Source organism: Notothenia rossii (assembly GCF_949606895.1).
Source record: "Notothenia rossii genome assembly, chromosome: 3".
Taxonomy (NCBI): Eukaryota; Metazoa; Chordata; class Actinopteri; order Perciformes; family Nototheniidae; genus Notothenia; species Notothenia rossii.
The window spans coordinates 62,728,995-62,754,883 of NC_136901.1; the positions used below are offsets into that span (position 1 = coordinate 62,728,995).

The following is a 25,889-nucleotide window of genomic DNA, read 5'->3' on the forward strand; positions in this document are numbered from 1 at the left end:
TGCATCACAAGTAAGTATTCAGATGTCCATCTTTTCCAAAACAACTCTGCGATATACTGTACTTGCTTCCATTTCCTTCTGATGTACAGGTCACTCTTTTCAAAGAGTCCAGGGGGAAAGATGGGTTTTCCCTTCAGCAGAAGAACATGGTTTGGGGTGAGGGCCTTGAGGTCATTAGGGTCATCAGACACTTTTGTGAGGGGTATGTCGTTTAGTATTGCCTCTACTTCACAAAGCAGTGTCTGCAGGCCTTCATCATCCAAAACCTGTTGTCCAAGAACAGAGGTCAGTATACTCCTCACTGATCGAATGAGACGCTCCCAAACGCCACCTTGGTGTGAGGCTGTTGGCGTATTAAAGCTCCACTTAATTCCATCCTGACTTTGGGCATTATGGATCTTTGCATTATTCAAAGCAGCAAGACTTTGCTTCAACTCCTTGTTTGCTCCAACAACATTTGTGCCATTGTCAGATATTAAACTTGACACAGGGCCTCTTCTGCAAATGAATCTCCTCAAGGCATTAATGCAAGAGTCTGTATCAAAGGAATGTGCCACCTCCAGGTGCACGGCTGGTCAGACAAGTGAAAATCACTCCATAACTTTTTAGAAGGCTTCTTCCTCTTTTCACTTCTATGGGGCCAAAATAATCAACTCCCACTGTAGTAAAAGGAGCCTTGTCTGGCACAACTCTCTCTTCAGGCAGGTCTGCCATCTTCTGTTCCCCAAGTTTTCCTCTGTGCCGTCTACACACCATGCATTCTGTAATGGTCTTTCTTGCAGCTGAATTGGCATTAATTATCCAATACCTCTGTCAAAGTCTGTACAACATGTGGTTCCTCCCAGCGTGTCCTAGTTGTTGATGAATATGACGTAAAATGAGCTGGGAGACATGCAGGTCTTTGGAAAGAATAACAGGATGCTTTGTTTCTGATGGTAATGCAGACTTGTGCAAACGACCACCAACTCTGAGAATGTCATCCTCCAGTATGGGGTCTAGCTTGTACCAAAACACTGACTTCTCCAGTTGCCATTGTAGTTCTCTTTGAAGCGTTCCATCCATTCTGACAGCGAGGACTGCCGCTGTGAGCTCCAAACGAGGAATAGTGATGTGCTTCAGAGGTGCAACTCTGGCCTTTCCAGCAAGAAAGGAAACATGCACCTTATTGCCACCTTCCAGTCTCAGGTACGACACTGTACCATAACCAGCTTCACTGGCATCAGAAAAATTATGAATTTGTGTTTTCATAGATGTTTTAAAGTCCAGGGTTTTGATACAGCGTTCCACCTTGAATACACTCATCCTTTGGAGGTCGCTCAGCCAATCAGACCACTGTTTGGAGAAGGAGGGGGACATTTGTTCATCCCACTTCAGGTTTTGCCGTCAAAGCTCCTGCAACAGTAACTTGGCTGGCATTCTAAAAGGAGCCAAAAATCCTATAGGGTCATACAGAGAGCTGACCACCGACAAGATACCTCTCCTGGTCTGTGGGCGTGGCTGTAATGAAGTCCTAAAGCTGAACTGGTCGGACTCCACGCACCATTGCAGTCCAAGTGCTCTTTCCATAGGCAGGTGATCTGTGTCCAAATCCAGCTCTTTCATCTCTGTTGCTCTGATGTCACCTGGGATTGACGTCAAGACACAACGGCTGGTTGTCACCCATTTTTGGAGGTTGAATCCTCCCTGATTACAGAGCAGAGTCAAATCCTTTACAAGCTTAATTGCCTCTCCCTCCGAGGCTGTAGACTTCAGGCAGTCGTCTAAATAAAAGTTGTGATTGACTGTTTTGATCACTTCAGGAGGTGAAGTGAGCTGCATTGTCCTCTGCAGTTCGCCTCAAGGCGTAATTGGCGCAGCTGGGGGACGAAACAGCTCCAAACAAATGTACCCTCATTCGATATTCTGCTGGTTCCTGGTCAGTGTTGCCCTGAGGCCACCAAAGAAAGCGAAGAAAATTCACATATTTATCAGGCACTCGCACCTGATGAAACATGGCCTGGATGTCAGCCATGACTGCGACAGGCTCTTTTCTGAAGCGAATGAGGACCCCCATAAGAGTGTTGGTGAGATCGGGGCCCTGCAAGAGCTGACAGTTCAGAGATGTTCCTTTGTATGAGGCTCCACAGTCATATACAACCCTCAGCTTTCCTTTGGTGGGGTGATGTACTCCATGGTGGGGAACGTACCACACTTTTCCCTCATCTTGTTCCAGCTGTTCAATGGGTACAACTTCAGCATAACCTTGAACCAGCATATCATTGATGAATGAGGTGTAAAACTCTTTAAACTTGATGTTCTTTTCAAATTTCCTCTTCAGGCCTTGAAGTCGCTGCTCTGCAACACAGCGGTTATTTGGCAAGACCGGTTCCTCTTCTCTGAAAGGTAAGTCAATGTAATAATGTCAATTTTTCAGTTCTGTACTACTTCTCATTATATTCATGAATTGAATGTCCTCTCTTGACATTTCCAATTACCCCTCTGATGTTTTTTCATTAAAATCATGGTTGTATTGCTTGATGAGCATCTCTTCCAGATGTTCCACAGATATGCGGTTTGTTGTGACAACAGAGCAGCCAGTCTTAACTCTTCCGTTACTTCCACTCCTAAGTGGTCCATTAATGACCCAGCCGACTCTTGTTCTGACTGCGTATGGGCCTTCATCTTGGCTGTTGATCAGCTCCCATGGTTCCATTACTTTTGCTGCATCAGTTCCGATGAGCAAATCCACATCTGTATTCAAGTCGTGCAGCTTTATGTTACTCAAGTAAAGCCATTTTTCCACATCATCCTGTCGTGGAATGTTCACACGTGACACTGGCATAACTCTTTGGGTTAAGACATTGGGCAATTCAATAAAATCATCCGTATCCATGCCAGACACGTCCAAGTGAGACAATACATTGGTACTCACAATTTTTCTTTTGCCCCATTGTTTTCAATAGAATACTGGCTGGCTTGCCACTTAGCTCCAATCTCTTTGCAAGGCTATAAGTACAAAAGGTACCGGAACTCCCCGGATCCAAAAATGCATAGGTCTGTACAACTCTGTCACTCATTTGGCTTTTCACTTGAACTGCAACAATCGAAAACACAGCATTGCACTCATCTCCGGCCCCTATATGGCCACATGTTTGAGACTGACCAGATGTTACACTCAGAGGGCTCACAGGTTATTTTGCTTCATTAAAAGGTGTACTTATACCCTTCTGCTCAATGTGAAGGACTGAAGGATGCTTTTGCTGACACACACTGCAATCCAATCGACTCCTGCAGTCTTTGCTAATGTGTCCCCGTTTCAAGCAACCAAAACAAATTCCATGCTCCTTTATGAAATGTATCTTGTCCTTTTGTGTCTTTAACTTAAACTGCGAGCATTCTTCAAGTGAGTGGCTGATTTGTTGGCAGAATAAACAGCATTTGTTGTGACTTTGGGCAGAAAAGGACTTGATCTTATTATCCATGTAGCCTTTGTTTCTTTCTTTCATTGCAGTGACACCGGTGGCAAAGGTGCCCTGTTTCCTATGCCTTGGTTCACTGACAGTGGGGGGTTTGTTGCAGCTGTTAAAATTTGAAACCTGAATATTTCCAAACAGTGGGTCAGAGGCAATTCTAACTTGTTTTTCAACAAAGTTCACAAGGTCAATGAATAGTGCTCTGCAACCACGTCTCTCCTGCAAATCACATGCATGGCTCCTCCACTTCTCCCTCACCTTATAAGGAAGCGTCATCATGATGTTTCTGAGGTTTGATGGCATGTCCAACTCATTCATGTGCATGATTCGCTGTGTTAAATTTGAGCATTCCCGTAAGAACAGAGAAAAGGATTTCAGTGATTTGACATCTTCTGCTTTAACCAGAGGCCAGCTATCAATTTTGTCCATATAAGCAGAAGCAATTTTGTATTCATTTCCAAAATGTTCAGCAAGCAGGGATTTGGCTCTTTGGTATCCTTGAACAGGGGGTAGGTGCTGACAACTTTTCACCAGGTCTCCTGGTTGCCCCCTGGTGAACTGCTCCAAGAAATGTAAACAATCACTTGCATTATCAGTTTTAACCTCAACACAATTTTCAAAGGATCTGATGAAAGAATGATACTGAAGAGGATCAGCATCAAATGTGGGTATATTTCTCACTGGTAGGGAGGATGCTAACTGTTGCTGTACTAACATTGTAGTGATGTCAGTTTGGCGTTGCATGATATTCACAATGTCATTTTGGGTGTCATTATTGCATGTCATATTCAAGGAGGATGCACGCTCTGTCTGTTGAGCATCATCAACCACCTGCGTTGGTGCTTGAGTGTATAGTGGTCTGAGGTCCGTCTGTAACACTACCATTTGTTTAGGCCTGACAGTTTGTGATGTGTCTTTAAACCTGATGGTCTGTGAGGTTTCCTTTGGTCTTACAGTGACAGCCTGGGCATTAGGGTGAAATTCATTTTGCATGTTATTTTTTGTCATTTCTCAGTGGGACAAATTGATTAGCCTGAGGATTGAGTTGCCTTGTACTCTGAGCCTTGTTCCTTTCCAGATAAGAGTTCATTCCATCCCTTTTGGAGCTGCATTTTGAGCTAATTTCCAGAACATTGATTTTGGCATTAGTTGCAGCTAGCTCGGTCTCCAGAGCAAACTGCTCCTTTTCTTTTCTTAGTTCCTCCTCCTTTGCTTCCAACTGATGTTTCCTTTTTAAACACTTCATGCGCTCCACAATTGCTGCTTTATCAGCCTCTGCTTTAAGCCTGGCAGATGCGGTGGATGATGTGTTAGATACATTAGAGTGTGTTTTGTGTTGCCTTTCCTTTGGACCTGAAATGTTAGAGGCACTGTCCTCCGGATTGATATCATCAATAACACCACTTTGTTTAGTTTGAGTCTCAACATCAGTTTCAACATTGCTAACATCATTCTCATTATTTTCCACTTCATTGTCAACATTTTCATTTGATTCCACATGAGGGTGCCCAGCAGCAGACAACCAATCCTTTACAGACTCAGTGAAATTACAAAATGTCATCATTGTTGCATTGAAATATGTATTTTGCGTTTTGACCTCCTCCTCGGGCAAATCCATATCTATGAAAGACTCATGTATGTCCTTAGCGTCCTCATAACACTTGATGAAGTTGCACAAATGAGCTAGCACAGACTTCACATTGTCAGTAGATTTAATCCAGACACGTATTGGTTCAATGTATTTCTTGGCCTGCTTGTTTTTTGCCGATCTCTTTTCTTGGCACGTTTCTATGTAAAACGCCAAGCCTTTTGGGGTAAACTTGAGGCCCCGTTTTACAGAGGGCTCGGGCGGAGCAACATTCTCCAAACTTGAAACATTTGAATCAACCACAAGCATTGTCTCGTTTGTCTCAACCAGCTGCTCCACATTGTCTGATTGAGTTCACACAGGCAATTATATTGACACTTCACGTCGGAGATTTATGAATAAATGTCTTTTCAAGTCCAACAACTCCCAATATTCATCAACATGCATTCATTCATTCACTCCAAATGAGTTTGCTTTTTTCCAATAAAGCTGACAGATTATCCTTCACATACCAATGTTATGTTGTTGTGGAGTAGGTTTGTGCGGCGTCCATTTAAGCCGTGGCCCGTGGGTGGTCCTCTGTTCTCCGATCGTGTCTTTAACATGCAATTCAAAGTTTCACAAAGTCAATGAGCATTGTCTCAGATCTCCAGATCAAAACGCTGATGCGCCTGCGTCCATGTTCCTTTTTCCTTTGATCAGCATGATCATCTCCGTTTGAGCGTGGTGGTGATTCCAGTCCAAACGTCCATGCAGTGCAAAATTTAAAAAAAATAAAAATAAAAGTGTCCGCTTCAATAAGGGAGGTTTTTTACTTTATGTAGTGGCTATTTGTCAACAACAATACAACTTCAAAAGGCCACTGAGGCACCAGGTATAGTGGATCTTACGCAGATCATGAGTTGGTAATTTGTCCATTGTCCAGACAAGGCATCAACGTTTTTGTGGTATTTATTAGCTTCACCTTGGCAAGAACAATACAGCAAAAGATGTTGAAATGTTTGCTGAACTCAGCCCTGATACTGGTAAAAAACCATAGACCTTCCCGTTGCCCACTGACTGCTGCTGTGTCCTGATTGACTTAAATAAACCCAGCTGTGTGCCCAAATTGACCCATGACCTTAAAAATAAAAGCATTTTAGCTGGAACACAACTTAACTTAAATAATATGGCTGTAAATTAATTAATTCTACAAAACAAAAAATAACAAATAAATACATTAAATAAATGTGAAAAATACTGAATAGCTTCCACATGTTATTATCAAAATAATATTTAACTGTTATCAAAACGTAGTGCAACTCTAGAAGCTTGCTCTGTTGTCTCACTGAAAGAATAACTTTTACCACGTTTTTTACAGACAATATTGAGAGATAAATAGTAGCAGTTCTCACTATGTGTTAAATATCTTTGCGTTCAATACATTCAATTAGAAAGTTGACAAAATCATATTGCTTGTTAACATCTAAATGTAACTTTTTGCATGGAAAAAACCCTTAACTTAACTGATGTGTAGGTGATCTAGTGTTGTTTAGTGGAATGTATATCAGTGTATTAAAGTCAATACTTCATTTATTTAAACCAATATCTCTCTTGATTCTTTGTACAGTATGAAAAAAAGAGTCTTTGTACCTTAGCTGAAGTTCACTGCTGTGAGGAGTCCAGTTCTGTCTCTCACTCTCTGGTCCAGCCTGTCTGCATCACCTGGACACCTTAAACAAACAGATATATATGTAAAGTACCATGTGTACAAACAATATAACTGATTCTCTTCTGTTGAACATGTTGGATTGTGTATTGTCCGAGTCAGGGTCCTTTTTATTCTACTGGAACTTTGGAAGTTGTGTTACCAATGCTTACTGTTTATTTGATACCAATTTGGTAATGCAATTTATAAAAACAACAAGGTTTGGGTTTGTTCTTCAGATGACTGTGACATTAACGTGTAAGCTCAATAATGAACTCCAGCTCAACCAACCATATTGTAATATCTAAGTAATCATTTTGAAATATGACATTAATAATTGTAATATACACACATCTTATTGTGAGGTTGATTTCACATACACTACTTCGACATTAGCTTGTCTACATACTTGAGCATAGCCGTTTAAATTAACCTTAGCGATGCATACAGTTCCTACCTACATAATAATCATCTCTCTAAGTTACAAGGATTTTATCAACCTCAAACAGAAGCCGTTTGTTGTACAGTATTATCCCACTTAAGGCTTGTCTATTTCGTTTTAACCTTTATAAATATAGTCTATGATTTTAACTTGGAGGCTACTATTAGTACCGATGTAGCTACCACTCGCCTACACGCTAACCCAAGCCTTAACATTAATTACGTAGCTGATTAAAATCCTTAACACATAAATAAGTACTCGAATTTCACTTACCGCAAAACCGCATTCATTCACCGTCTGTTTTAACCGCAGAGCGCGTCACAATATTCCGATATATAAGCATGAAGAACAAACAAACACGGCCGGGGGCAAGTTGTGTTCCCTGGATGAGCTGAACAGGCAGAGTGCCTGCAGCTAGCCGAGAGACAAGAAGCTAACTGCAGCAGTCACTTCACAGAGCCGTCACTCAATGTGACCACGCCCTAATTTATGCAAACACTTTAAGACCTAATATAAATAAAAGGGTAGTGTTAGAAAACAATTCACTCACAGATCCATAATCATGAAGGTGGAATCTAACTATATTCATAATAATATTTATTGCATCCATGGGTAGAAACATGTTTTTTTCTGCTGTAAAGTTGGGCATTTTAACATGAGGGTCTATGGAAATTGCTCCTTTCTGCAGTCAGTCCCTATCGGCCAATATATGAACTGCAGTGTGTGCCACTTCCGTATTGGCGTCCCGGCTCTTCCACAGAGTTTTCCGCTTGGGTACAACGCTACATTTCCCGCCCCGCCGCAGTCATACAGTAGGCTACGGAGGGCGGCGAGAAACATTTCCTCAGGCATCGAAAAACGGAACCGAAATTCACGCGTCTAAATGATGCCGTTGGAATCGAAATGTTGGAACCGTTCTCGGTACCCAACCCTACTCACAACCAATAACAAATATTTGATAAACTCCTCTCTCCTATCTTTATCTTACCTAGTCTGCATTCTTTCTTTTCATTTATGCATATTTTACTAATCACTCCCCTTTTAAACTGTGTTTTTTATTTTTGTACTGACTTATATTGGAATGATTTCTTAACTTATCTTTTACTACTATATTAAATAGATGGAAATATTTGTTTACATAGCAGACCAAACCGTTTGAGACCCACTGAGATAACTTAGACTAAAGTTTACAATCTAATCACTCGGAGAGTCCTTTACCTCACTGAGCTGACGTTATCTCAGCCTCTCAGTCCTACAGGAGAGGAAACTCCCTCTCCTTATTGTTGAAACAGCTTCTAATCTCCGTTAGCTCCGAGCTAGCACCAGATGCTAACAACAACCCCCGTAAGTCTCTCTATCAGTGGGTGTTTCTCAATGTCGAGGACGCTTCCTTGGTAGGACATGTCCCTCCAATTCAGGTCCTTCAGAAGTGAGGCAAGAATCCTTCCTAGCCTCGGAAAATGAAGATTGCTGGAACAGGCTTACAGGTGTGCAGGTGTGCGTCATATGCCTTAAATGGAGCGCGATTTCCGCCAAAGGTTTTGGAAATTGTTCCGTGCGCAAAGCATTGTGGGGATTTTAAGACCGCGGAGGATACCATGTGCAGCCTCGAAATTTCCCGCAATGAAGGACGCCGGCCTCGGTAGAATTCCAAGGATCCTGGACATTGAAACAATCCTTCGGCGGGACTCGATGACGTAGCATCCTTTAAATAGTGGCTCTGGAAGAGCCTTCCTCGACATTGAGAAACACCCTCTGTCTCTTTCTCTCTCACAAGATGCGCTCGTGCCACACACACACAGACGCTCCTCCGTGACGATGACCGTTTGCGTAAAAAAAAAAAAAAATAAACACATTTGAAAAGTGGGGTGGGACGAACGGGATTTTAAAAAGTGGGGTCCCCCCTGTCCCCAGTGGAAATGACACCCATGTGTGTGTGTGTGTGTGTGTGTGTGTGTGTGTGTGTGTGTGTGTGTGTGTGTGTGTGTGTGTGTGTGTGTGTGTGTGTGTGTGTGTGTGTGTGTGTGTGTGTGTGTGTGTGTGTAGTAAGAGGACATCTTGTCCCTTGTTGTTGCAAATACCCCAGCAAGGCTAACTATTACTCCTTATAAAAGATGAATTGAACTGTGTGTGTGTGTGTGTGTGTGTGTGTGTGTGTGTGTGTGTGTGTGTGTGTGTGTGTGTGTGTGTGTGCGTGCGTGCGTGCGTGCGTGCGTGCGTGCGTGCGTGCGTGCGTGTGTGAACTACTAGTTATGGCAGTTTTTTTATTTGCTTAATACTAACTTTAACTTATTCGGCAAAGGTAATAAACATGTACAAGTACAAAAGAGAACTGATATTATCTTTAATATTATTTTTAAATAATAATTATTAACATTAATTATTAGATAAATGTTTGAAAATAACACATTCAAAATGAATGCATTTACCTTACACTTAAAAAATAGAAAGCAGGTGGGGGCGGGGTCAGCCTTCCTCACACCCATGGCGCTCATCAATTAAGTCTTCAGCACCAAATCTGATAATCAATCATCTCTGTCTGGTGCATTGTTCCTTACTCCAAGTACCAGTCCACGCTCCATTTTTCGGTCTGTTCGGGGACTTGAACCAGCGACCCTACGGCTCCCAGTCCAAGCCCCTACTGACTGAGACCCTGCCGGACAGGATGTTCTGAACGTATTCTGCTCTGTTGCAGGGATGTCTTCTAACTCACTGTTTGACTGCCTTGTGATTTGATACATAAGATAATGTGTACATTCTCCATTTTCTCTGCTCCTCATTCGGACATTTCACTCATTTTCTTTACACCTTTGCACATCCTGATCATGTATGTGCAAAATTTATAAAACATAGTGTAACCATGGTAATTGGTTGTAGTTTGTATCTTTTGTGTGTGTCTGTGTGTGTTGCATTTATTTTTTGTAAGTCAATGACAGTGGATTTCAGGAGGAACTTTATATTGTATTTCCCAAAGTCCTATATTTTTCCAGAATGTGCCATTATAGCAGCATCACAGTGTGCTGCTCTGTGTCTCTCCTGACCTGTTTTTCTTTTTGAGACTTGTTCAAAGTCCATCTCCCATTCATCCACATCTGAGGAGCCCATAATCAACCTTCACGCGGACCATGGACACCCGCCTGAGGCTTTATTTCCCTCCACACTGACCGAGGGGAATTCATCGCCATGACTCTTTGTGTGTCTGACGGCATCTGGAAAAAGAGGAGAGCTCCGACATGAAAAAGTTTAGCCTCCTATAATCCGCTTTGCCTTTGTCAAGTGAGTGACTTTGAAACTCGCTATCACATTTACCCCCCCACTCTGTCATACCCAACTCACCGGAAATAGAAAGAGAAACTGTCTGTCCGTCTCTCTCCAAATCCTCCCGTTTGTTTAGGGAATTGTAAGTCTCTTTTTTTGTTCTTAAATAATTTTTCATTATCCTCTATTGGTTTTCCTCATTTGGAGCCATCCTGGTGTGCATAAATGCATGTGGAAATTAAAACTTTTTGGTTTATGAAAGAGATTAGTGTCCAGTGGAGGTCAAATATAATAGCTTTCATTTAGCAGGGAAATAGATATAATTATACTGCACATGCTCTCCGCTCAACTTTTGTCCTCAATCTAAACGGTGCTGCTCCGATAGCTGTGGCCTCATTACGCAGCAACAAAAGGGCCCATAGTTCACCCTGCCACTGTTCACTTCCTATATTTAAAATCACAGTGGGATTCTCTATGAACAGACATGTTTTTTACTCCCCTTCCTTTCTGTTTGCTGGTAATATTTATAGTGTGAAACCATCAAAGGCTTTATCAGACAAGCAAATCGATGAATATTCAGTGTGCACTGGAAGATTAGACAGGTCTACAGATGATTAAGCATGTGTTTCTGAACTCCAATGTGGTATTGGTTCATCACCATCTGCAGACATAATCTACCTCGGATTACAGGCTGATAAAACACACAACAACAGCATCTCTAAATCTCCACGGCTGCTGTAGAAAGGACTGAGTGGATTACAGACTGTGTGCACTGGACAGAGGAGACAGTGAAGGACAACAACGATTATTTTCTTCTTGAATTGTAATTAAATTCGGAACACATTGGGGTCATGTTTTAGAGGAAGTAATCACAAGTGCTCATTTCACGCTGATACTAATCTGCGGAAAGGCTTTTATCACTCAGCTTAATCAATACACGTTGGTGCCACTGATGGAGATAATTAAGAGTTTTTATTTATGCTACCTTGTACGGAAAACTAAAACCTGCTGCAAGGTTACAAATAAAGTATCAATTTGTTTAAAGGTTTACAGCATTGAAAGCTTTGCCGGCCATAACCCGAATGACTGTCTGGGCCTGTAATAAAAGTCTGCCATATGTGTGTCTCTGTGGAGAGGTAAATGCTGCAGAGCACTGCAACATCACCCGGTGGTTTGTCATGCGCACAATATGGCTCATATCTACCGACTGTACCCATTCGGTAGGCGATTTTGTTGCAGTCGTTAGAGCGTTGATCATCAGATCGAGGGGCGATAGTGAACTCCAGTTCGAAACCCGCCTCGGGTTACTTGTCCACTGCGTCAGGCCGTTGTGTCCTTGGGCAAGACATTTTACCCGCATTTACTCCTGTGGGTAATGTCCACAATAATGACTCTTACATGTGTAATGTGTAATTGTAAGGCTCTTTGAGCACCTGTAAAAGCGCTCTAACAAAAAATGCAATGCATTATTATTATGGATTATTATTATTCCTGCACAGATTTAATTGCTATTGAGAGTTATGCAAGCATTTGAGAGAAACTTTACTCCAACATGTCTGCATACGTCTTCCACCTCTACTACTGATGTTATCTGAAAATTGATTAGCAGCTCATTTAAATCCCTATAAACACATTTGATAATGTGCCAAGAGCACAAGCTGCATTATGTGCTTTATGTATTGTTTCTGTTGCCCTTCATGTTCTTTCGAGTGCCTACAGTGGTCCAGAGAACTACTGTGTCATTTTTTACATAAAGCAGGAGTGGCATACAATCAGCTTTGATGACCTGTTCTTGTTGGTACACTAATTACATTTCCCAGAGGAATTACCAAGTAATCAGTTCACTTAAAGCAAATTGTGACACTGAATCTAAAGCTTTGGGACACAGTTTGTTCGGGAGTATAAGGCCATGACTGTTGACCCATGAACAATAAAAGAAAATATAATTCCAATAACCAGGTCAACTCGGACTTTCTCTAATACCAAAATAAAAACACATACGACGTTCCTTTTCACAATTTTTCTGTTTATTGTTGGCATATTGGTGTTTTTGTGAGAAAAAAGTGTGTGTATACTCGAGTCCACTGAATTGTGTACAACAACTTTTGCATCTGGCCCTGTTTTTGTTTGTTTCTTTATAAATTGACTCTTAACGTTTTGGTTACAATGACACAAAATTACCATGGTTTTCAATCTAAATTATTACCTCATTTTTATTTATAGACATGATCTGTATCAATATCCCAAAGTGGAAAACAGAAATGAAATAAGTCAAACAATGAGAACTTGAGCTTACATCTGCTAAGGCTGTTCTGTGTCTCTGCAACCCCCACCCCCCCCCGGTAAAACAAGAAGAGTCAGACCTGAACCAGAATGTGGAACCCAGCAAATGGATAGCACGCCTTCAGCACAAGAAGATATAGAGAGAATTATATATAGTTTTATATTCAGCTTGAAACTTTAAAAGAGTACAGTAAACACTTCTCACACATGATAGAAACTACTTGACACCTCAGAATCAGAAAAGTGTAGGAACTTTGTCCAAGCCTACAATGTGAAGGAAAAAACATAGCCAAAAAGTGAAAAGGACAGAAAAAAGAAACACAAATCAAAAGATATCCTGCCCACAATCTTTTCTTACAAAGTTTGAAGTAGATCCGAATAGAGACACCTGACCACACAAACAGAATAGAAAAATCTAAAACAGTGGTATTGCATTTTGAAATGCACAAAGATTCTCCTGTACAATTTGGCGTCACTCTTTGAGTACAAACGCCTAAAGGGCTCAGTGGCGGTTTTCTGAGTGGCTCTCCTTTGATTAGTCTGTCAGTACACATGTCATCTTGGAGTGGTTCTATTTTCCTCATAGATGTATACATCAGTGCTGTAAACAGGCACACGCAGATTGGAAAAGGACGGAGAAATCAGAGTCCACTTTTATCTCTCCGCCATCGCTGTCCTTCCTCCTCTGTCCGTTTCTCAGTCCCGCTGAGACATTAGGCTCCTCCATGTAAGGCTATCAGCACCCCTCCCCCTCCCATGGACCACCGTCTCCTAAACCCTGGAGTAGGGTGCTCCAAAGCCCGGCAGTGCTCTTAGGAATTCCAGCAGGGTGTTGGTTTCTCATTTTGTGTGAAGTCGAGTGTGATTTTCAATGTTCGCTGCAGGTTGAGGAGGGTCGAGGGCGAGGAGGGGGGCAAAATGGGTTGAACACTTTTACTGTAGCCTCAGTCATCGGGGAGTGATTGTGCAAAGTCACGCAGTCTCCGGTATGTCCACACGAAAGGAGTTAGCAAACCCTTTTCCACGCTGCAAGAGAATAACACAAAGCCTGGTTAAATTAAAGATTCAAGATTCAAAGGCTTCATTGCCATTAGCACAGTAGCTACCAGAGGTAGGGACTCGAGTCACATGACTTGACTCGAGTCCAAATCGAGTTGCATATTTTTTTACTTTAGACTTGCTTGACTAACATTGATAAAATACTTGACTTGACTTTGACTTGGTATTCATGACTTGAGACTTGACTTAAGCTTGAGATAGATGACTTGAAAGGACTTGACTGTTTAAAATAAAATATTTGCGTTTGTTTTTGTATTGAGATATTACATTTAGTTTTTTCGAAAAACGTGATTTGGTGATTATAGCGCCATGCGCGCAAACCTGGCAACCCACTAGAAGGCAGGAGTGTCGGCATGGCAGCGGCTAGCGTTACTCCAAAAATAGTGAAGTTGGATTCAAGATTATGTTGTCGATGACGGTAATAAGAAGAGAACAGCGGGATGCAGGGTCTGCAGCAAAAAGATCAGTGACAGGAACACAGAACATCCAACTTCATTCGTCACTACAAAAAAACCCACAGAGAAAGGTGTGTTGTATTTTATGTACATTGTTGAAATGTGTTGTATTAGCTAGAAAGCTAACGTTAAGTTTAAGCTACGTTAGACTTGGTTTCAAATCGATTAAGCATTGCAAAGAGAAGACAAAACGGTAAATTAACACTAGAACCTCAAGGGATTCATTTTGACAAACCCTGATACCGACGGGCTGTCAGGAGAGAGAGAGAGGAAAAGAGATGCCTCGTTTATTTCCCTGGGCTATTATAAGAAGTTACTGGAAACTTTTGAATAATGTAGTTCATCTACTTTTAGTAGTTTGTTTAAATGTTTTAATTATGTTTTTTTTGTTTGTAGAAGTGCATCATTCCTTGATTTATTGTGAAATGAATCTGAACTTTTTGATCTGTTATGATGATAAACTGAAGCAATTTCTAAATGAACCCAAGGAACAAATTAAATGATTTGAAAATTATATATATGTAGGTGCTGACGCTGTTGGCGGTTCTAGTGTTAACAGAAATGTAAATTAAATATGTGTAATGGCAAATGCCATAATTATTTTCTTACCTGGAATTCTGCCTTTTTGAACAGATTTTTGATTGAGTCCTAGCTATATTGTCTACAGTTCTGGGGTTAATATGAATCTAATATGATTGTCATCGGTCTAAATTAGATTTCAAATGATTAACTGTGTATGTAATGAAGATCATAGTGTGGGTTGAATCCATTTTCATAACCACTGTCTTTTAACTGATGTGGAAATACGGAAACTGGGCTTATTCATCAGAATTTCGTATGACTTGACTTGACTTGCTTGACCTGAGCAATGACTTGACTTGCTTGACTCTCACCACAGTGACTTGGGACTTGCTTGATACTTGTAGGTCAAGACTTGAGACTTGCTCATGACTTGCACATGTAGGACTTACTCCCACCTCTGGTAGCTAAATTGTAGATATGGCAATGGAAATCAGAAGTCCCAGGCTCCTCCAACAATGCAACATAAATATATATAACACATAAAACCATTAAACCAATTTAAAGCAATAATAGGAGTGCTAAATGAAACAGAGTAGAAATACAATTGTGCGGATTATGTGGCTGTTCAATGTGCAAGTAAGGCAGAAACTAAATACATGTCGAATAAAATCCAATAAGCTAAATGTTAGTCAATGCAGGAGTCTATGTACATGTAAATGTGAATAAGTGTGTTTGTGTAGGGGGGTATTCATCGTTTGTCTGAGAGGGATGACAGAAAACAGAAAGAAAGAAAAGCAGCACTTTAATGGCCTCATTCACACAGAATCAGGGGGTTCACACACACACACACACACACACACACACACACACACACACACACACACACACACACACACACACACACACACACACACACAGACACACACACACACACACTAACAACAAGTAGGAAGTCTCCCATCCCTCGGCTTGATTCAGTTATGTGAAATGGCTCATGGATAATGTGTGTGCGACCATGTGTGTGAAGTAGGATAGGGGGGTGGGTGTTGGGGCAGTCATGGGAATAGTGACATTGGATGTGTGTGTGTGTGTGTGTGTGTGTGTGTGTGTGTGTGTGTGTGTGTGTGTGTGTGTGTGTGTGTGTGTGTGTGTGTGTGTGTGTGCGTGCGTGCGTGCGTGCGTGCGTGCGTGCGTGCGTGCGTGCGTGCGTGCGTGCGTGCGTGCGTGCGTGTGTGTGTGTGTGTGTCCACATGTCAGAACTATGCCCTGTGAAGGTTTCAGGGTTGTCCCCAAAAATCACTTTTACTGACTTAGTGTGTAGAAGTGTGCTAACAGGAGGTAACTCAGTATCGGCCTCTACTGGCCAAGGCAGGTACAGCATCCCAAACACACATTCCATTCTCCACACACACTTGGCTGAACTGCATATGTGCAAGCAGCCATCTTCCAAGGGGACTATCTGTTTGATTAGCTGGTAGCACTTAGCTCCTTAGCTTAGTGTCTTTCATGAAATACAGAATTAAAAACACAAATGTATACATTTTTGGTGAGTTTGACTCGTATTGTCACAATAACAAGCAATGAATCATTAATAATTAATTAGGTAAATGACATAAATATAAAAAGATTTGTGAGATTTACAGTGCATTACATACTACAGCTAACTTAACATTGAAAACGCCATAGAGAGGCTAACAGTTAGCAAAATACAAATTTAACATTGAAAAATCAACAGACAAGCTAATTGGATTAGCATTGCGATTATTTTACAGCTTTCTATTCTTAACTATTCCAGGTAAGTATTTAAATCAAATATAACCAATTACTCACGAAAAAATGTGTAATTGAAGGTTCAACAGAGAAAAGAGGGTAACAAGGGCAAACACTGCTGTTTTGCTTCTTAGACTTTTCCATTTAAATGAAGCTACAGCAAATCTACATGGACAAACAGTGCTGCACAGCCAACACTCTTATTCCCTTAAAGGGGCAGCACACCTAATTTAAATCCAAAGAAAAACTTAAAACTTGTGATGTTATGTTAAATGCAGAGAGTATTAATCACTATTAACAATGAATAATAGGCAAAGGTAGTTTTATTCAAGCTTTCTTTCTTTGCAATATGCACATTAAATTGAATACTTTGTACTGTAATGTTTTGAAGTATGAGAAGGTGTTATTAACAGATGTATATAAATAGATGTATGAGCATGTAGGCCTATATTTAAACAGATACATAGAAAGTATGGACATGTGCTGTAACTAAAGATATAATGTATGAACAGATGCAACTATAAACATAATTCAAAGAAAATAAGTTGATACTATATATATATATATACATATATATATATATATATATATATATATATATACAGACATTTGCTGGGAATTCTATATATATTTGATAGAATAACCCTAATTTACAATCACAGCTTTCATGCATGTTGGCATCCGTTTTTCAATCTGTCAGAATGCTGTTAGGTGACTTTCTGCCACCCAGGTGCAGATATTCAAGCAGCTGAGTTTTGTTTGGTGGCTTGTGACCGTCCATCTTCCTCTTGATGATTCCTATGGTTTTCAATGGGCTCTTAGTCCTAAGATTGGGCTAAGCGTGAGGGCATCTGCACAAGATGGCGGTGCAGACAGCAGCAACGACCCCTAGCTCTCCCGAGTCTTTAGTGTTTTCGAGTGTTTTTAATGTTTTTTCTAGTTCACTTCAAACACCCCGAACCGATAGTACAGTCAGGAGTATACAGTACAGTCGTGAGTTCCTGCTGGACGAGGAAACAACAAAACAAACAATAGACGCTACGTTGGCAGAGGTATTCATTGTCTTTGGAATACGTTCAACCTCGCCTTTGCTTGCTACCTACATGCTGAATAGGAGACGCCGCAAGCGGTGTGAGAGGGAGCAGAAGAGGGGTAAGCGCGGAGGCATCCGAGCTAGGCTAGCAGCTAGCCCACACAGGCCCGCTATTCCGAGCATTCTCATGGCTAATGTTTGCTCATTGGACAATACAATTGGACATCATAAGACTACTCCGGTCGAACCAGAGTGAGGTGAAAGAGTGCTGTGTGTTCATTTTCATGGAATCCGACTCTGCCATTCAGCTCAACCAGCTAACATGCTATCGCTCAGACAGAACTACGGCTAGCGAGGGGAAGAGCCGCAGCGGCGGTGTGATCGTTTACATCAGTGATGCATGGTGTACGGACGCTGTGGTTGTCTACAAACACTGTTCAATGCTGGCGGAGTTTATGTAGGAAATTAACTCCATCCTGCTAGCTGCCGTTTACATCCCCCCCACCTCTAACAACAAGGACAGAGAGGAAGCACTCTGTGATCTCTAACCAGCAGACAACACAGCCAGACAGACTTCTCATCGTTGCTGGGGACTTCAATCATGCACACCTGAAATCGTTCATGCCAAACACGCCGCGAAGACGATCAAACTTGACTATCTACAGGAAGTAAACGTCGTAACAAGTTGGCAGTGTCTGGGATGTTGTAATTTAGCCATGTTGACTTCCCAACAAGAGAAAAGAATACTCTGGATCTTGTTTATACCACCATCAAGGGAGCTTACAAGGCTTCCCCCCTCCCCCACACCGGACACTCTGATCATTTCACTGTTTTGCTAAAACTGGCATACAGACCTCGGGTGAAAGTCACCAAACGTGGGTGGTCAGAGGACAGCACAGCTGCACTGCAAGACTGCTTTGAAACTACAGACTGGGACATGTTTAAGCAGGCAGCAACATACAACAACACCACCAACATCCAGGAATATACAGAAACTGTTACAGGCTACATCACTAAATGCATTGAGGATGTGACTCACACAAGAACCATCACCATCAGGGCCAACCAGAAGCCATGGCTGACATGAGAGGTCCACGGGCTGCTGAGGGCCCGCAACATTGCTTTCAGAGAGGGCAATCCAGCTGGTCTCAGAGCAGACAGGGCCGACCTATCCGTGGCATCCGGAAAGCCAAACGACAGTACACCCGGAAGATTACAGCTCACTTCAGTGATAGCAGAGACCAGTGGGGGAGCTAGGGGGTGGCTACTTGGGCTCCCGGATGTTGTCTGAAAAGCCCCGGATGTTTAACTTAAAAACTTTTTTTTTTGAAAACGTCTCGTGAGTATTGTGCAGTACCGGAGTCCACCAGAGAGGCAGCCGATGCGGGACAGTAGCCTGCGTACTGCGTAGCCTTCACTCCCCTGAAGAAGAAGTGATCCTTCCTTGCCTGACGAGTTTTAAGCTAATAGCCTATAAAGTTATGGATATTAGAAAGTTATTTTCACCAAAGCAGGCGCCACAGGCTGCAGCAGCAGCAGTATCAGCAGCTGACAACAATGTCATCACTAGCAGTGAAGAAATGGATGATGTTTTAGGTTTGTGAATCTTATTTGAAATGTTACTCTGCTGGTTTTCTAACAATAAAGTGAATAACAGGCTAATGGTGATATCTGCACTCTAGCTGACTCAGTAACAAGTGAAAAAGAGTGATGTAACGTTAATGTTATAGCTAGTAAACATGGAGTAACCACACTATGTATGCCCTTATATGTTAGTATGTATACAGAACATCACTCAAAATTATCCTAAAATGTAATGTTAACCCTTCATACCTCAGTCTACTTTTAAGACACTAAAAGAAGAAAACAGGATTAGAAGAAGGGAGGGAAGAACAGAGGTGCCAGCCAGGGTCACATGTAAGAGAATAAGATACATTTCAGGTTTCTTATTTACATCTGAAGTTTATGAGGTGCCAGTCAGGATCACATGTACTGTAAGAGAATAAGATGCATTTTATTTTATTGTTTACATGGTTAATCTTAATTTTGTTTTATATTTTCTTCTTTCAGTGGATGTGAGGCATGTTCCCTGGATCAGTGATCTGAAGTGACTTCAACCAGCTGCTGACTGTGTGTTAAGGCATTAAAGGGTGTTAATGAATAAGTGTTCTCCAGTGCCTTTTGTCCGCTTTAAGGTAGGTTTAATTTTGTTCTCAAAGTGCACCAGATTGATGCTTTTAACTTTAATATTAAAAAAAAAAATCTTCCCGAGGGCGACGAACCCCCTAAAGGATGTTCGGTCCACCCCCCACTTGTAAAAAAATAGCACTTGCAGATGATTACCCCTGCACCAACCCCCCCGCTCAACAACTCCTGGGCTAAGCCCTGGATCTCCTACAATCCTAAATCCGCCACTGGCAGAGGCACACAGAGCCTGTGGCAGGGTATCAGGATCATCACGGACAACAAACCACCACCACAGACCTGCGACAGTGACACCTCTCTGCTGAACAATCAAGGTTTTGAAGCACAGAACAGCACACCTGCGCAGAAAACAATGCCTCCACCCAACGACCAGGCTATCTGTCTGTCAATGAAGCCCCGTAGCGCTGACTTCCACCATCATGAAGTGCTTCCACTTCCAAATCCAACCTCCCCCCCCCCCCCTCGCTGGACCCGTTTCAGTTTGCATATCGAGCGAAGCGGTCCACAGAGGATGCAATCACCTCTGCTCTCCACCCAGCCCTCACCCACCTGGACACGATAAACTCGTATATCAGGATGCTGTTCATAGACTTTAGCTCAGCGTTCAACACTATCATCCCCCAGCAGCTGGTTTGCAAGCTAACAGACATGGGCCTCAGCGCTTTCTCTGCAATTGGCTGCTGGACTTCCTCACTGCCAGCCCCAATCTGTACGGGTCGGCAACAACACATCAGGCTCCATCACACTCAGTACGGGGGTCCCCCAAGGGTGTGTGCTCAGCCCCCTTCTCTTCACCCTGCTGACCCACGACTGCACACCCACCCACAGATCCAACCACTTCATCAAGTTTGCGGATGACACAACCGCATCACCCGTTAGCACTCAGCATCGCTGGTGACCCCACCCATCCCTCCAACTGCCTCTTCACCCTCCTGTCTTAAAGTAGGAGGTTCCGCAGCCTGAAGTTGAGCACCACCCGACTAAAGAACAGTTTTTTCCACCAGGCTGTCAGGAGGCTGAACTCTCTTCCCTCCTTCCCCTCCCTCCCCCCCTGCTCCCACTCGACTATAACTCCCAACCAGTGGCGGCTGGTGGAAAATATTTTTGGTGGGGATACGGAAATGGTGTGCAAACCATACAAGGGGGATGCCCCCCCGGAAGAACATTTTGAGAAATGACCCCTTAAATTATTACTTCTGGTGATGTTAGAGGGGGGGGGGAGGACAAATTGAGGCTTGAAAATATGAGATAATCCATAATCTTCAGTGTGGTTAGCTATGAATCTTCCAAAACTCCCAAATACCTTGTCCTGGACATAGTTTCTACAGCATAAACTGTGCAACAGTACAATAGGCCCACACAAACTGCAGAACACTGGTGCTTTGGGAACACTCAAATGATTTAATTCCCATTTCACATCAGGAGACTAAATACGAACATTATGTGTGTGTGTGTGTGTGTGTGTGTGTGTGTGTGTGTGTGTGTGTGTGTGTGTGTGTGTGTGTGTGTGTGTGTGTGTGTGTGTGTGTGTGTGTGTGTGTGTGTGTGTGTGTGTGTGTGTGTGTGTGTGTGTGTGTGTGTGTGTGTGTGTGTGTGTGTGTGTGTGTGTGTGTGTGTCTGTCATACTTGCCAACCCTCCCGATTTTCGCGGGAGACCCCGATTTAATTGCCCTCTCCCGGTTTCCTCCCGGGGTCATATTTCTCCCGTATTACTCCCGATTTCTGACAAAATCTGATTTACTCACGACTGTTTCCAATCAGACTTTAATAGAGCTACACCATTGTTTGGTTTCCATGGTAACGCGTCTCTTTAGTAGCGCGCGCAACTCAAAGTCTGAGAGGGTGAGGAAAATAGTCACAGAAAACTGAACAAGAATCGACAACTCGACCCTCTGCTCACTCCTTTCCTGTAAAATACAGGTCCAGCCCACACATATGCTCCATGGTGCATTGCATTGCACTTACAACTACAATAAGCATGTCAATGTAAATCTACAGCTCCAGCTATCCACTAGCACCGGAGTCTCCACCTGCAGACGCAGCCATCCTCATCAACTATACTGTAGCGTCACCTTGGATACGAGTCCAAACAACTCACAGACTGAACCGGGCGCTGAAATTACCGCCCTTTGAGCATCAGATCTGACGACGCTGATTGACTGAAATTATTTTTCGGCGGCATAGTTTACAGATAGCAACAGTCAGCAATGTGTTGGTTGCTGCTGCTCTAGCTGAGGGCTCCTTTCTTAACGCCCAGACGAGAGAGGGTAATGATACACGCTGCGGCCAGGCAGGAAACATGTGACTTATCAGTAACTTTAGACATCGTAACACAATTTTAAACGAGATTTTATTGTAGATAATACATTTTACTGATACCAACTATATAATATTTACCTTGTTCATTAAAAATAAAAATAAAAAATATATTTATTTTTTATATATATTTATTTATTTTAAATTTTTAATGACAATCAAACTTGTGGGAAAAGGGGGGGCGGCGCCCCTAGCGCCCCTATGGGCCGGCCGCCACTGCTCCCCACACACACTCAGACACTCAAATCAAGCACGACATTTTTTTTTTTACGCTGCTATGGACAATCTTGCACCAAATATATTGATATTGATATTGAAGTGACTGTTATTTTGTATATATTGATTGTTTGTTTTTTTATCTTAATGTGTGCATATGTGTAAATGTGTCTGTTGATTGTGTATATAGGATATAGTACATATTTTATACATATTTGTATTCAAATCTGTATATTGTATAATTGTATTTTTGTATTCGGGATTGTTGAAAACACCATTTCGATCTCTCTGTCTGTACACACAAACTGAAAGATTGACATTAAAGTTGACTTTGACTTTTGACTTTGATCTGGTAGTCCTCCATCCACACCTTGATTGACATGGTTGTGTGGCATGGAGCATTTTCCTGCCGGAAAAAATCATCCTCATAGTTGGGGAACTTTGTCACATGAGATGACTTATTCCATGTTAACGTTGTATGTTAACATGGAACGTTAACATGGAATAATGTGTTCCATGTTAACGTTGTATGTTGCTTGATTAATAGCTCCTTTACGAAAAACAAATCTGCCCTTATCTGGCTTTTTGCTACTTTGATGGCTTGATTTCATCCTACAGTTGTTGAGTGACATTTTAATGACTTGAAGCCCATTTAAAAACTCTGGAGCTATTAAACTATCAAACAACACCAGTTTGCTTTAATTTTTGCTCAATACAGTAAGTGGTATAAAGTCACCAAGAAGCAAAAATATCGATTTCTAAACTCATCTTTAAAACTTTACCATTGTGACGTTTAAAATGATGACCTTGATGAAGTTGACAATCAACGCAAAGCGCTTCATAATTAGAAGGTGAGCGCTGCTGGGCTAGGGCGTAATTTAGTCAGGGAAGTTAGGGAGTTAGTTTAGGGAAGGGGACAATGTAGGGACCACAGACAGTGACATGTTGAAGATGTCATAGAACACATCTGCAAGCTGCACGTGCCTTAAAAGCAAGGATAGGGATGCCATTAGCTCTAGACGCCTTGTGTTATTTGATCCCTTCAAAAGGTGAACCAGTCTTTAGTTATCACCAGTGGGCGGTGTTCCAGAGACTTTTATAGGACTTTCTGTAGCTGTTCTCCAGACACCTTCTGTACCTGCTAAGCTGGGGGGTTGCTTTGATAAAATTAATTCAGACACTTAGGAGAGATGGAGACACAGACTAAGCCACAATATAAATCTTATTTAGGAAGCTATAGTTATAGCTTCCTAAATAAGATTTATATTATGGCTTAGTCTGTGTCTTCCCTCCAACACAAAGTTCAAGGACTCATTGAAAGATCACATCGAAAAACCAAGCCAAAAAACCCAAATAAGACCTCAGTACAATGCAAGCTAAAGGTGTAATTGTGTAGATATTCAGAATCCTTATTTTAGTTAATGGATTAGAGAGATGAAACAAATTCTGTGGGAAACACTTTGTATACATATATGCATTTTTATTATCAGTATTGTATTATGATCATTCCATTTAAATTAGGGCTGTCAAACGATTACAATTTTTAATCAAATTAATCACAGCTTAAAAATTAATTAATCATGATTAATCACCATTCGAACTATGTCCAAAATATGCCATTTCTTTATGTATATTGTTGTGGGAATGGAAAGATAAATGAAAGAAGGCGGGTATATCAATTTAACATACAGTATGTATGTAAGTTTATTATAACTAGGGCTGTCAGTCGATTAAAATAGTTAATCGCGATTAATCACACATTTTGTATCTGTTCTATATGTTCCTTAGAGGGATATTTTTCAAGTATGTAATACTCTTATCAACATATGGGTGGACACATATGCTTTATGCAAATGTTTGTTTATTATCATTTGATCAATGACAAATATTCTCATGAATATTAAACATAACAACCTCTGAACATTACAAATATCCGCCTCAATTCAACCTGGAACCTCTCTCATACAATACAATACAAAGTGTGTGTGTGTGTGTGTGTGTGTGTGTGTGTGTGTGTGTGTGTGTGTGTGTGTGTGTGTGTGTGTGTGTGTGTGTGTGTGTGTGTGTGTGTGTGTGTGTGTGTGTGTGTGTGTGTGTGTGTGTGTGTGTGTGTGTGTGTGTGTGTGTGTGTGTGTGTGTGTGTGCGTGCGTGTGTGTGTGTGTGGAGAGACACTGTGATGGATCGTTGGAGCTATGTGTAACTCAAGGCAAATGCTCGAACGGGAGCTGCCTGGACGCTGCAATCATGTTGCGCGCACTATCCGTGCTGAGTTTGCTGACTTTTCGTACAATGTCCCACTGTCTGGCTACCTGCATAAAGTCAAGTGCTCGGCGCAGTTGTCAGCGAAACGTCGCTCCTCTGTTTTCATTGAAACAGCTCCTTATATCCGTTAGCGCAGCTAGCTAGCACCAGATGCTAACAACAACAATACACGTAAGGTGTGCCCGTTCTCTCTCTCTTTCGCTCGCTCGCGCCACACATACACACATCCTCCCGGTCCTCCCGATGGCCAGTCGGTGCCTGCCGGCGAGCGTGGAAGTGTGGTCTGCCGCAAGCGGACCACAGGAGCGGGGCTGTCAGCATCAGCTTGTAGATGGTATTTTAAACTCGATGCGCTCTGAAACTACGGGGCGACCGAGGACAAAAAATACACATGCGTTAATCGCGTTAAAATAATTAGTGGCGTTAATTTTTGTTTGCGTTAACGCGTTATTAACGTGTATATATTTACATTTAAATGTACTTCTACAGTGATTTCCCTGTTTGTATAAATCTTTCTATCCAATTATCTTATTGACATCCAAGTAGTGTTCACATTTGTTATCACACTATTTAGTTTTTTTCCGGGGCAGTGTTCAGCCATGCTGTCCTCTTTTCGCAGATTAGTTTCAGTGACATGGATGGGTTTGTATTTCATTTTACTAAGGCTTAAAACTGAGCTAGAACCTATTAAGGCTCAATTGTACTTAAGTAAAACCAGCAGCATCATCCTGCCCACAGTGTCCTAGATGTAGTTGTCTAATACAGCGGTTTTCAAAGTGTGGGAAGGTGAGCCTCCCCCCAGAGAACATAAGAACAGCCGCGCCCCCCCTCCCAATGATCATTGCTGTTATTATTATTGTTGTTGTTGTTGTTGTTATAATGCACGGGTATTCAATTGCATTTCAAAGAGGTCCAGTAAGAGAACATTTAATTAAATGCTCTGTTTTCGCTGTCTACCTTCCGCCATTTGAAATTACTCCGACTGTTTCTCTCCTCTTGTCTCGTCTCTGTGTGTGTTTGAATCTATCGTGCTGACTGCACCGATTTGATTGGCTGAGTAGCGTCACCTCCTTAAACATTAAACAATAACTTTTTTAAACCTTTTTATTTTTATGTTTTAAACATATTGTATAAAACTCGCCCACTACTTGGACTATTCCTTGCACCCCTCTAGAATAAGCCCGAATGGTCTCAACCATATTGCATCAGTAACGTGCACTTGTTATTATAACAAGATCGCAAGGACGCTGGTAGCGATCGGAAAATTGAGTGTTGTTCAGTTTGTGTGTTGTGGAACATGCATGTCCGTGCATGAAAATATACCACACACCCAATTACAA

General features: G+C 41.9%; 1 protein-coding gene across 2 annotated transcripts in view; it reads right to left on the reverse strand.

Annotated features, from left to right (window-relative positions):
* Nucleotides 1-12,066: 12,066 nt before the first annotated feature.
* The window catches only part of pcdh10b (protocadherin 10b), a 50,012-nt gene continuing 36,189 nt past the window's right edge, over nt 12,067-25,889 (reverse strand). Inside the window, exon 5 of one of the 2 annotated variants that reach the window (XM_079668368.1) lies at nt 12,067-13,736. In XM_079668368.1, coding sequence (XP_079524494.1) covers nt 13,683-13,736 — 54 coding nt within the window. In that variant the 3' untranslated portion in view covers nt 12,067-13,682. The remainder of the gene's footprint in view (nt 13,737-25,889) is intronic. The other variant, XM_079668369.1, reaches the window with a different exon arrangement.